Source organism: Colossoma macropomum, unplaced genomic scaffold (assembly GCF_904425465.1).
Source record: "Colossoma macropomum unplaced genomic scaffold, Colossoma_macropomum, whole genome shotgun sequence".
Classification (NCBI taxonomy): Eukaryota; Metazoa; Chordata; class Actinopteri; order Characiformes; family Serrasalmidae; genus Colossoma; species Colossoma macropomum.
This window is the reverse complement of record NW_023494794.1, coordinates 22782906-22795878: the sequence shown is the minus strand read 5'-3', so window position 1 is coordinate 22795878 and position 12973 is coordinate 22782906. Positions and strand designations below refer to the sequence as shown.

Here is a 12973-nt window from a genome sequence, read left to right as displayed (position 1 = left end):
AGTGGAGTTCGTTACTCTGACGTAGCTACAAGCTGTTTGTTAAAGAACTATAATTTAGCGGAAGGAACTGTTTTCTTCCGACAACAGCGATATATATATATATATATATATATATATATACATATATATATATATATATATAATTTTTTTTTCCAGGTTATACAAGACGGATAGAAGATGTACAAGATGTCAATCTAAGTTTTCAAGAGAAGGCAAATCGTTCTTAAATGTTATTGTAAGTCAATGTAAAAGAGGTTTTATTCCAAGCAGTTTTGGAGTTTTTATGTTGATCCATTCATCATGAAATGTTCATGCAATGTGATGGGCAGCTGCTGTGCTCAAATGATTAAAAAAAAAAAGAAAGAAAAAAAAATTTTTTTGGACAGCAGTGATATTCGGCTTATGATGATAAAAGTCCTTGTGACAAACTGTGAAATCTGGAAGGATCTTTGTGAAAAATGTAATTAAATATGATCATTTATGAAAAGAATTTATGTTAATAAAATGTCTCAGCAAATGAGTGTATAGGAACTGATCAAATATAATCAAATTAATAAAAATGTACAGCTTAAGACAAAACATTCCTGGTTTTAAGCACAATGTGAAGAGAAAGTATAGATGTTTGACCTTCTTTAGGCTTGTGCGGCGCGTCTCCGGGGTTGAAGATCTGCTCCGTGTGGTTCAGGATGAACTCCACCACCGACTGCTGCACACGCACCTCCAGAAACGCCTCGTCACCGTTACAGGAGGACACCTCGATCTCCTTAGACCTGCGAAACAACACGGCAATACAGAGTCTGTACCGCGAATGGGCTACACCACCGTTACACCTCAGAATTCTGTGTTTAATTTTCATCATTGTTGGCTTACATGAGTTCTTTGTTTGTGATGCCAGTTAATAGATACATCGTCATATGAATTATTGCTATTATTATTGTAATAATTATCAACACAAATAAAAATAAATAGAAGCATAAGAAGTATGACTAATAATCGCTAGAATAATAGTGACAGTAATAAAGAAAAAAAATTAAATCTTATCATATATTTGTATATTTATTGTTTTATTTATTTATTTATTTTCCATTTATTTTGAGTTGAAATATAGGTAACACTTTATTTGGAAGGTCCACTGCAGATGATTTGTAGATGCTCAGTATATCTTTAAGTAACATTCAACTAAATATCGATTAAATGCAACTGAACTTGAAGCTGAGTGTGGAAGATTCTATTAAATCTAACCCTAAACTTAAACTTAACCCTAACCCTAAACCTAACCTCAAGGCAAAACCTGATAATGATTTATGTATCTGTAGAGTATCTATAGCAGACTGTCCAAATAAAGTGTGACTGAAATATATATAAAGCACTGAGAAAAGGTTTTAAACCCTGACGTTTTCTGGCGTATTACAGACTAAGACTTATTATTCAGTAACTACAGGGACTTTAATGCAAATTGGTTGAGCTATTCTTAGGCTATAGGAGTGTGTATTAAAACTTTGGGCCCATTGGTGAACACTGGCCATTTAAGGGGCTAAGCAACCAAGAAAATTTGATCTATTTTTAAATGTAACTGGGCAGTTTTTTTCATTAACATTAGAATAAATACTACTAACATTATCACATTAAGTAGGATTTTATGTATATCAGTGTGTTTATTTAACTATTTAAACATCCAACCTCCACAAAGCCCAGTAATATTTGTAGTTATTGTCCAACCTGCTTCATCTGATCAACGCTGCCTTAACCCTTGTGTGGTTTTGGGGTCTGTGGGGCCCATTTTCAATGTTTACCAAAAAAAAATTATTATTACAACCTCAGATTTCTTGGCCTTTGCTCATTTTCAGTGACTCCACACATTTATATTACACATGTGGTGTTGGGGTGAACCCACAGGGAGTAAAAGTGTGGAGGTGCTGTGTCTTTCACTCTGTTCTCCTCCTACATGGCCTGCTGTTAATGTGTGTCTCTGTGTGTATGTCTGTACGTGTTTGTATATATATGTGTGTGTGTGTGAGGGTGGACAACATGGACAGGCTGCTGACTGGCTACAGCTGCTAAACGAGAACCCTGCGCTGGCCACTTGTGATATTTTAAACATCTGGTATTTTTACATAAACAGACCACTGAGTAACAAACACATCAACACCACACAAGGGTTGAATTAAATCAGTTGCTGCTGATGGAATTTAATAAATCCATGCGATGCCTGGGAGTGTCCAGGAGAAATTTAGAACCAAACCTGTGTCCTTAAAACTAGCTCACATGATATCATCTCCTTTTTTAAAATAAGAAATTCTTGTTTCTTTTTACTGTACTGTATCTACTAATATATTATTTTTTCCGCCCAGGTATATAAATATATCAGTATATATATCTCTCTCAGGTAGGTGTTTTGCTGACCTGAGCAGGTTTGGTGCCCACACCAAGGCCAGGTTGCGGGTGTGCATGTTGGTGTGGTGGCTAAGAGTGGCCAGGTGAGTCAGGTGCTTCGCCAGGTACTCCAGAGTTCTGAGAATAAAAAGGCAAAGGAAATAAAGGTAGTGCGTCAACAACAGTGTTTATTAAAGGGGAAATCCATTGATTTTTCAAAATGTCTGGGTATATAAACTGGTTAAGATGTGAACAGAGTCAGAGTGGTTTGGTGTGAGATGCTCTGTTCTAGAGAAACTTACTGAGTCAGAATTGTTCACAGTGGTGGTGATAGGAACCAGACGTCTGAAGAGTTTATTATGAATGTGCTGCCTGATGCCTGAGACACATCCATTTATGGTGAAGGGGTACATACAGGGCGTTGTGAGTCAAAATAGTCCTCAAAGAAAACTTTTTTTTTTTTAGATTTATCATCATCATTAACATTCCTTATAAAACGCAGACTCGTGTAGGTTCACTGGTGGTTGCTGTAGACGTGGTGACCCCTGGTTCCTATCACCACCAGCATACAAATGTGTAATGAATAATGATTCAGTGGTGACTTCTGTGACAAGATGTGGACCTTTCCTAGTCCACACTGTAAAAGCTCACCGGCTGGGTAACCAAATAATCCAGAAAACAACAGCTCTGACTTGTTTAAGAGAAGCTCAACAGAGAGAAGCACTGGTTTACCTGAAGTGGGAGTCAGGAAGCTCTTTAATGACACTCTGAATGTTCTGGAGCTGTTCATGTTCCTCTTTGACCGACACAGCGTCCTGCATGGAGAAACAGAGATGGAGACATAACCTATGGGGTTGTTTCTAGAGGTGGGTGATATGGCCAAAATATAACACTGCAATACTTCAAGAATTTTTCACGATACCCGGTATGTCACAATATTTATTTTTTCAGACATTTGATCAGTTGGATCCAGTTAAACAGGACTAATTCTGTTCTCTTTATAACATGCAATTGGTCAGTGTTCCCTAAGTTCTGACAATATAAACTATATGCTCATAAAAGTGTATTGTTTTGTGACATATTTTATCACAATAATGATATATTGTGACATATTGCCCAGCAATATTTGATTCCATACCTAGATTAGGCTTAAGCTTGGACTAAAAAGACTTTTCAGTGGTGAATTACCAATGACATTAGTCCAAGACCAATATCCAGGAACGGCTCCTAGTGTTTTACATGATGCATAAGGAATTTATGCGATACACTTATTCCAGCTGTGTGCAAAGGTTTGTCTACCCCCGGTCAAATTCCATGCTTTGTTGATTTTGTAAGTGTAAATAAGTGAACACACCACTACAGAGAACACACTTAAATATGGCATTTTCTGCAAACTTCAGTGCACAATTTCTATTTATTTGCCAGATTTGACTGGAAAAATGAAATTTATAACTTTTGCACATTTGATTTAATTTTTTTCAGATATGTAAAATTCAATAAATAAGCAGTAAGTGTGCATCAAAAATGTGCAGAGGTGTGTTCTCTTTGGAGAATTTGTTTTAAAACCTTATTTTGATGGTCCAATGTAGATGCTCAGTCTGCCTTTAAGAAACATTCAACTAAATATATATTAAATGCAACTGATCCTAAACTTCAGCGTGATTTTGTTAAATTTAACCCTAAATCTAACCCTAACCTTAACCTCAACACAAACCCACACCTACTCCTAAACCTAACCCTCATCAAAATGTTGGTGTACCACCAGAAAGTTTGTTAATAATTTAACCTCTGAATTAGCCAGGGCCCGTCGGCAGGCCCAGAGCTTCATTACTCACTTTTAGAATCTAAGCTCAACCAGATTGCATTGAAGTCCCTGTAGTTACTGGATAATAAGCCTAAGTATGCAATAAACTTGAGATTTTAAGGGGTTAAATGTCTGGCAATTATCCATAAGGAACCTTAAAAAGTGTGAACACTTATTTTCACTTAGAATATCAACAAAATATGGAATTTAACCTGCGGTGCCCAAGTATTTGCATACAACTGTAATAATACTCATAATACCACCACAGTCTGAGACGTATAGTAACAAAATAGAAACACATACTTGAGTAGATTTTGGAATAGTTCTACTTTTCTCGAGTGTCAGTGTTTGTGTTGACTTTATTGTTTACCTTGCATTGGAAAAACATCTTTACATACATTTTGAAAAGTTCTTTCACTCCAAGTGCTTGTTCAAATGTTTTGTTCCTCTTGCTACAGCAGAGGACAAGAAATGCGCTAAGGCAGCCTCCATAAATGAATCACCTACACATTCTGCCATGGACAGAGGGGACCCTTCAGGACCTTCTAGGCCAGGGGAGGGGACGCCAGTCCTGGAGGGCTTGATTCCTGCACAGTTTGGTGATTTTCCTGTTTAGTTTAGTCTGCTAGAGCGGGGAAATCATCAAACTGTGCAGGACTCTAGTCCTCAGTTCCCCAGGCCTAATGAATTGTGGGAACTAGAAAATGATATATATGTCTGTAATATCTAATATTTATACAATATGCACATTTCAGGCTTTATACAATCATATAATCATGCTTGTTGTATTTAACATCTGTAAATGTAGTGGTAATACACTTATTCCAATGTTAAGTTCTGGTTGGAAACAAAATCTTGAAATGTCCAACAGATAATTGCCCAATCAGGATTGCTTTCTCTGTGGTATGTAGGCAGATACAGCTGATCGAGCTCTCCCATTGGTTAGGACTTCAGAAGCTGGACTGAAGGCCTTACACGTTAGAATAACTACCGGCTTAACTAGGAAGTGACAGAATCAAGCAATCATGATTTCATTTAAAACAGGACCAATTTTGTGAAAAAGACTTCGCTCTAGGCCCTGTTGAGGTTCTAGATACATCACTGACTGCGAACATGAGCCGAATCAGATTTCAGCTCTTTGCTGAGTCACTGTAAAACTGATACAATCTCAAATACATGTTAATATGTGCTTTAAGCTTCAGATAAAATATGTAGAATGTCTTTTACAAGCTATAAACATTTGTGATTAATCTAGAACCCCCAATAAACATATATCATGTGAATTGCTGTTAGTTTAGCGCTAACATACTACTTTAACAGTGGTGCCCAAACTTTCTGTTTTCAGGGGCCAGTGAGGGGCCAAAGGCCAAAAAGACTGTCTGAAAGTTCTAGATACGTCACTGACTGTGAACAGTCTAAGCAGGTTTCAACTGTTAGCAGAGAGGATTAATGATTATGTGTGTCATACCTGGCAAAATACGACCTCCATCATGATTTGAACAGTTAGCTTTTGGAAACCTGCATTTGTTTGTATCTCCTGAATGCTTCTCATTAACCAAACTCCCACCCACGGCTCACTCACTGTGAATTTCTTGTAGAGTTCGTAGGTCAGCAGTGGGTTGGGCAGTTCCCTGAAGTAGAGCTTACATAAGGAGCCGACGCAGTGGATATCCTGGAGATACACTTCCTTAGTAAGGTCAGGACACAGCTCGGAGCTGAACTCCTGTCTGCAAACACATAAACAAGCCATGCTACCAATTTATGCCCTCAATTACCATCACATCACATACAGTCGTACCCAAATGTTTGGCCGTCCCGGTCAAATTCCATGTTTTTGTTGGCTTTCGAAGTGAAAGAAAGTAAGTTAGCGCATCCTCTACAGTGAACACACTTCTGCACGTTTTAACGCACATTTACTGTTTATTTACTGAATTTAGCATTTTAGTTAAATGAAACATGAAATATAGCCTGCGCAAAAGTTATGGCACATTCTAAATTTTATATATATATTCCAATATGATAACCTCAGCAAAAAACAGAAATTGTGCACTACAAACTGAAGATAAATGTGATATTTAAGTGTCTTCTTATTTTCACTTCGAAAGTATGGAATTTCACCAGAGAGTGTTCAAACATTTGATATACAAATGTACACAGATTAGATTTCAGATAATATCATTTGCCATGGTCCCATTTTTTCAGTGTAATATGGTCATGACACCGACTTTAGAGTTAAAAGTATTAAATATAGGAGTATTGAATAGTTTACCAGGGTATAGTGTGGAAAAAAAGCATTGAATTTGCGATACATTTGTAAAAGTGGTCACATAGGAATCTAGTGGGTATAAATTTAGTCCTGATTGAGTCTGGAAAGCTGTTTGACTTTAGTGACTGCTTACCTGAGACGTTGGATGTTTGAGGTGATTCCTGAGAGTCTGTAGATTCCGTCCACAATGCCATGCTCCTCTATAAATTCCGCACACGTCTTCAGGACATGAGGAACTGGGTTAAAAAAAAAAGCTGGTTAATGACTTGCTAGATTAGCTTTCACTCACAAAGTTAGCTTTCACTCACAAAGTTAGCTCACAAGGTTAATTTCCACTCACTAGATTAGCTTTCACTCTCTATCTTTCACTCTCTCCCATTACTTGCTAGGTTACCCAGTTACCCAAAATTTGTCTGGCTCACTTGTGGGCCACATCCTTGGTTTGTTCTGGCCCAGTACACGGCTGGGTCCTCAGCCCAGATCTGGCCCAAACACTGTAAAGTGAGTAGAACTATCGGGTATGGCCCGATTGTGGTCCCAATCTGGCCCAACTACAAATTCGGTCCACAATATTCATGCCAGAATTGTCCTACAAAGGTAGACATGAGGCAAAATGGTACGAAGTTGTCCAGGATATGGCCCTATTCATACGTAACATCTACCTGGTAGTCAACAAACACTCGCATAGGAAAGCCAGAGTCGGCCCAAAACTGTCTGCTACCTGGGTAGCTTTGACACACTAGGTTACCTTTGACTCACTCGTTTAGCTTTAATTTGCTAGGTTAGCTTTTACTCACTGGGTTATGCTTCACTCACTAGATTAGCTTTCACTAGAAAAGACATTTCCTAAAGACAATTCAGGCTGATTATACAGCTTAATCAACTCCCAGATGGTTGATAGAGTGTTTCCAGGTGGTTACTATGGTATTTAAGGTGCTTACTAAAGTGTTGCAAAGTGGTTGCTATTGTATCCCAGGCGATTGCTAAGGTGTTGCTAGGTGTTTGCTATGCTGCCCCAGGTGCTAAGTGGTACGCCGCATGGCTAATAACGTGTTGCTAATTGACTTGTATCATCATGATTTAAGCAGATTGCACAAACTTTTGCCCCCATTTAACGATCGTTGTGAGTGACTGTAAGCAAAGGCATCACTGCCGTAACACCAATGTTATCTATGCAGTCAACTAGATGTACATGGAGCATGGCTAAAAACAAATAAAAGATCGCCGCAGTGTTTACTGATGGTTATCGTGACGTGGTGCTGAGCCAGGTAAACAATCCACTGAGTAATGTGGAATATTATGTGATTTTAAAGGGAATACAGTGTAACATACTATGACACCAAACATGAGTGTAATATTAAACATCCAGCAAAGTTTGAATGAAAAAACCAAAAACAGAATAAATATGATAAAACTGGCTAAAAAGCAGCTGAATTTGCTGATCTTAGATAAGAATGGTGTGTATGGCCCAATATTCTGATGAAATCCCACTGACTGAGATGCACAGCCTCTAATGTCACTCAAGCAGAACTATAGGCTCGTTCAGCAACGTCAACTTCAACGTCAAAAATACCTGTTACTACAGTCACGTACAACATTTTTTGCTGGAGGACGAGCTCAGGCAGAGTAAACAAACAGCTATTCAAAACCATGTTTAGCTCAGGGACATTTTTAAACAATACAAGCAAAGGCATCAAAACATAATAAGAGTGTTTGTATCTGCCATACATATAAATTGTGTCTGAAGCGGCTTTACAGTGCAGTGTTTTAAAAAAAAGGTATAAAAGCAATAAAAATAATAAATAAAAATACCACAAAAAATAAAAATTTTGAATAAAATTGGCTAAAAAAGCAGAATCAGTAGAAACTGCTATATCATACTTATGAAATTGGTAGAGATGAATAGCTTGATGACACATGTCCATTTTATCAGCTCCACTGACCATATAGGAGCACTTTGTAGTTCTACAGTTACAGACTGTAGTCAATCTGTTTCTCTGCATACTTATCAACCTGTTCTTCAGAGGTCAGGACCCCCACAGGACCCCCACAGAACAGGTATTATTCGGGTGGTGGGTCATTCTCAGCACTGCAGTGACACTGACGTGGTGGTGGTGTGTTAGTGTGTGTTGTGCTGTTGTGTGTTGTGAAACATTTAGTACATTTTTGGTAGTGTTATGATTATGGTTTTGGCAGTGCTCAAATGTAAAATTTTTATTTTTATTTATATAATATTATAAATATAATTATGATATAAAAGCAAAAGTCTAAAGTCCAGTTAAAAGTTGAACTGGATTTACATTATTTTCTGATTTACATGCATTGTAGTAAAATAATGTTATCTATCAATAAAAACCCTAAAACCAAAAACTCCACATCGTCGTCTGACTCCAATACCGACATACTAGTACAGACAATATTTCACTCTGCATTACAAAAGTAATATATCACTATGACTACACCTAAACCTGGCCTAACACACAGCTCAACACCCACACACATAACTTACGGCTGTAGAATTGACCCTGATTTTGGAAAAACCCTGTCACACAGTGTGCCACCCTGGATTATATGTGCCATCTTTACTTAAAACCTCAGGGAAGCTAAATCTATGCCTTCTAATTAGGTTAATGCTGCTCTTAAGGGCACACAGTGCACAAAGTAGGAGCTGTGAATAATTAGTGAATGTCTACGTTTACATCACCTCCTCTTTCGATGTAAATTTTGGGGTAAAGCTTGTATAATCACTGTAAGAGCTGCAGCATTACAGTGAGAAACTCTAAGACTTTTAAGTTACAGTAATAAAAGTAACACTTTTTAAATAATTTACGATAATTCCATCTTCATGTAATATTCTTTTAGCAAAGTCTCTTACACTAATCTATAATACCTGCACAGTTCCCTTTAGTGAACTACAGTAATTAAACTACTACTAGTAACTAGTGTTTTTTTAGCAAGTGAAAGCTAACCTAGCGAGTGAAGGATAACCTAACAACTAAAATCTGACCTAACGAGTGAAAGCTAATCTAGTGAGTGAAAGCTAACCTAATGCAGAGAAAGGGAAAGTGGAGGCCCCTCAGCTCCCCCCAGATTTTAATGATTGCAACTGTTTACAAAAAAAATAATAATAATGTTAATAATATAAAGTTCTGAACTTTATAATAATTTGATGCTGGTACAGACTCACATGTGGGGTTTCACTAAAACACACAGTTTGAGGTGCAAAGAGGGAAAAAGGTGAGTTATGGGCCAGCTCTGAGACAAAAAGACAATTTTGCATGACGTCATCAGTCATGTCACATACACTCTTAAAACAGACGTGTTAAAAAACAACACACTCTGTCTCTAACTAGACACGTCACTGAGTGGGTTAACATGCACTTCATAATCTGATAACAGCAGAAAATCAAGATTTTGTCAGTAATCTGATCAACATCTTTACATGCTCTTGAGTAATCAGATAATGGGGAAACTCCAGGTCTACCTGAGTCAGGCAGTAATCAGGTTTCTGTTTTGCAACCAGCCAATAAACTCACAGAAGAAGACGTAAACGTAAACTTCATGCTGGGGCTTTAAAAAAAAAATAATAATAATCGCGCCACTTTACCTGAAAATACTAAGATACATCATCTAGAAGATAAAGAATATTTAAATCCTTTATTTCGTGTTTGGTTTCAGCGTCACTCCAAAAGTGTTTTGCAGCATCTTGCGGCAACGCTGCTTGTTTATTTCTGGTCTGTTTCGCACATGCGCAGACTGAGAAATCCGAAAGAAATCAGAGTAAGAGTTTACGTGCACTGAGAAATCTGACTACTGAGCTAAAATCCAGTTTCCTTTATCAGATTTCTGATACTGTCAAACACTAAAAAGTCATGAAGCAGCTTCTCTTTCACCAACCTCTTGTTCTAATCTAACCCTAGCTTTTTTACGAAGCTGGCGAGTGAGAAGCTGATTTCAGCCTCATAAAAAATCGAACATTAAGAGACATTTTACAAGAAACTGTTCAACTTTTGGTAAAGTTTCCTGTCAGAGATGCGAGAGAAGCAGCTATAGCTGATCTAAAGCTTAAAACAGCAAAGTAAGTTTGCGTTTTTGTTTATATTATATTTGTTAACTCATCAGCACATACTGAGACATATTTACAACCAAGATGGTAAAATAGACATAAAATATTGTGGCTGCCAATGTGTTTTGATTTTTGCTGATAGGACAAAATGGCTCTTCTTAACATTTGGGTTGCCGACCCCTGAGCTAAGTTGTAATGTTTGCACTCACTCTGTTCTCGGCTGAACTGTTAGTAAACAGTAGGAGCTGGAAACAAAGTTTGCACTTTCATTTGTAGCAGACGTGTGTATGTTACTTGCATAAAAATATCATTAATCTTGTTGAAATACTTTTAAAATTATTTAGTAAAAACTAAAACGTGTACATTGTGCCCCGCTGTCCTCTGTGTATGTGCGTGAGTGTGTGAGGAACATTTAGAGCTCCAGCAAAATGGCAGTGCTGAACAGGATGTGTACACACAGCAGCTGGAGGAGGCAGAGGAGAGGAAAGAGAGGAGGAGAAGTGCTGCTTTTAAAGGGCCTGTACGCTTCTTTTTTATTGTATTTCATTTTTTCCATTTATAACGTTTTTGTGATTTTATTTACTGGTAACACTCTCTATGAATACCGAACCTTTAAGAATCTAGGAACACATTTATAACACGTTACAATGCGTTCATAAGGCATCATGAATATGGCTATAAATATTTAGAAAAATGCATTATATGCATTTAGAATTGTTTATTATGCATTACAAATTGTTAATATAACACTTGATTAGTACACAGCAAATTACAGTGTTTAGTGTTGATTTGATAACTTATTTCTTAAATTGGTTTATTATTATTATCATTTATAATAATAATAATAATAATAATAATATATCTGTTTTCTTAAATAAAGCTTACTTTGACTATGCTATTGACTTAGAAATCAACTAAGGTTATGAGCACACATGTAATTAACTCCAGAGGAGAGTTCATAACAGTTCACACCTTTCAAGTTGGCAGCTAACTCCAGTGCAGTGATAAATTAACATTATTAAATAACCTGTGTTCTGAATGGTAAACACTTTCTGGTGCACCATGCACCACATGAGTGGTGTAGCAACAACATGCTCAGTGTTCATGTTTTAACACTTAAAGTGGTGTAAAATATCAGCACTTCATAAAGTGTAACTTTAACTATTTATTTACACTTCATAAAGTGTCTCCATTTTTCAGTTTTTGACATCATATGAAAATGCCTGTTGGTGTGTACATTGTGTGTAAATTTCATTACAAATGAACCAAAAGAAACAGCCTAAAATGACATAGAAAAAAGTCTGGTTACACAGATTTTCATTAAAAGTTAAGTATGTTTTTTCTTTCTCATGCCAAGTTACCATTTTGTAGATACGAGGTTTTGCCCCCCAAAAAACCTTATCATTTTTACAAATAATAAGGTTGATGATCGTTGACCTCTACAAGTCTGCACCACCTCAAAGAAGACCTAGATGCAGTTTGAGCAGGTTGAGAGACATTTTGGTGATGTATTTTACAGAAATGATTTGGGTGACTATTGACTTCTATGGTTTATCAGCCTTTCAGCTCTGGTGCTAAACGTTGAATCTACAAGTCTGCACCACCTTAATGAAGACCTGGATGAAGTTTGAGCAGCTTAAGAGAAGTATTGGTGATGTATTTTACAGAAATGATTTGGGTGACTATTGACTTCTATTGTTTATCAGCCTTTTAATTCTTGCTCTAAACTAAAGAAGCAGAATTTGGACACCAAACACATCTTAGCCTGTCAACTACTTCTGGGTTAATGTGGAAAACTGTGTGAATCTAATTTTTCGCCAACAATCCCTCACTGTAAATAATTATGCAGTTTTTCATCTTAAAAAAGTAAGTAACTTGCTTATGTTGAGTTCTTTGAACTTCAAATAATAGGTTAACAAATTAAAACACAAATTATTCTTCTGTTAACTTAATATTACAAGTTCAATAAGCTAAATATTTCTTGTTAACCCAGTTACTTACTTTTACATTCAGACACATACTTTTCACTGTGTGTGTGGTCTCATTGTATGTTTTATTATGAGTTTAGATCCTTTCGGCTGGGTTGGGCTGGAGCTCTAATCTACCTCCATTCAGGGTGGGATTTAGTTAGAAACACATTCCAGCACTGAAAGATCTCATTTAGGCTCTTGTAGGTGTTTGTTTTTCTTTCTACATGCTTTTACGGCTTATGCTAAACCGTCCTGCTGAAGATGTTTCTAAAACAGATCTGGACGCATAAACACCAATCACAATTCACTTCATGATCAGAAAATATTTACCTGGATATGAATGGAATTAGTGGGTAAAACAGTAAATACCAACTAGGGTTGTAGCAATGCATATATGTTCAATTATAAGGGCATAATATGATTTGATTTTTAATATTTCATTTGTTAAAAATGTGGTTGATTCTACTTGAGGTGTTCACAAGTCCATTTATGCT

The 12973-nt window shown here is 36.8% G+C and overlaps 1 protein-coding gene across 1 annotated transcript in view; it reads right to left on the bottom strand.

The window, feature by feature from the left end:
* Positions 1 to 12973, bottom strand: part of arhgap31 (Rho GTPase activating protein 31) — a 47779-nt gene that overhangs the window by 16351 nt on the left and 18455 nt on the right. Inside the window, exons 2-6 of the mRNA XM_036580633.1 lie at positions 6577 to 6679; positions 5760 to 5904; positions 3106 to 3188; positions 2404 to 2511; positions 628 to 770 (exon numbers count right to left, since the gene is read on the bottom strand). Coding sequence (XP_036436526.1) covers positions 628 to 770; positions 2404 to 2511; positions 3106 to 3188; positions 5760 to 5904; positions 6577 to 6679 — 582 coding nt within the window. The remainder of the gene's footprint in view (positions 1 to 627; positions 771 to 2403; positions 2512 to 3105; positions 3189 to 5759; positions 5905 to 6576; positions 6680 to 12973) is intronic.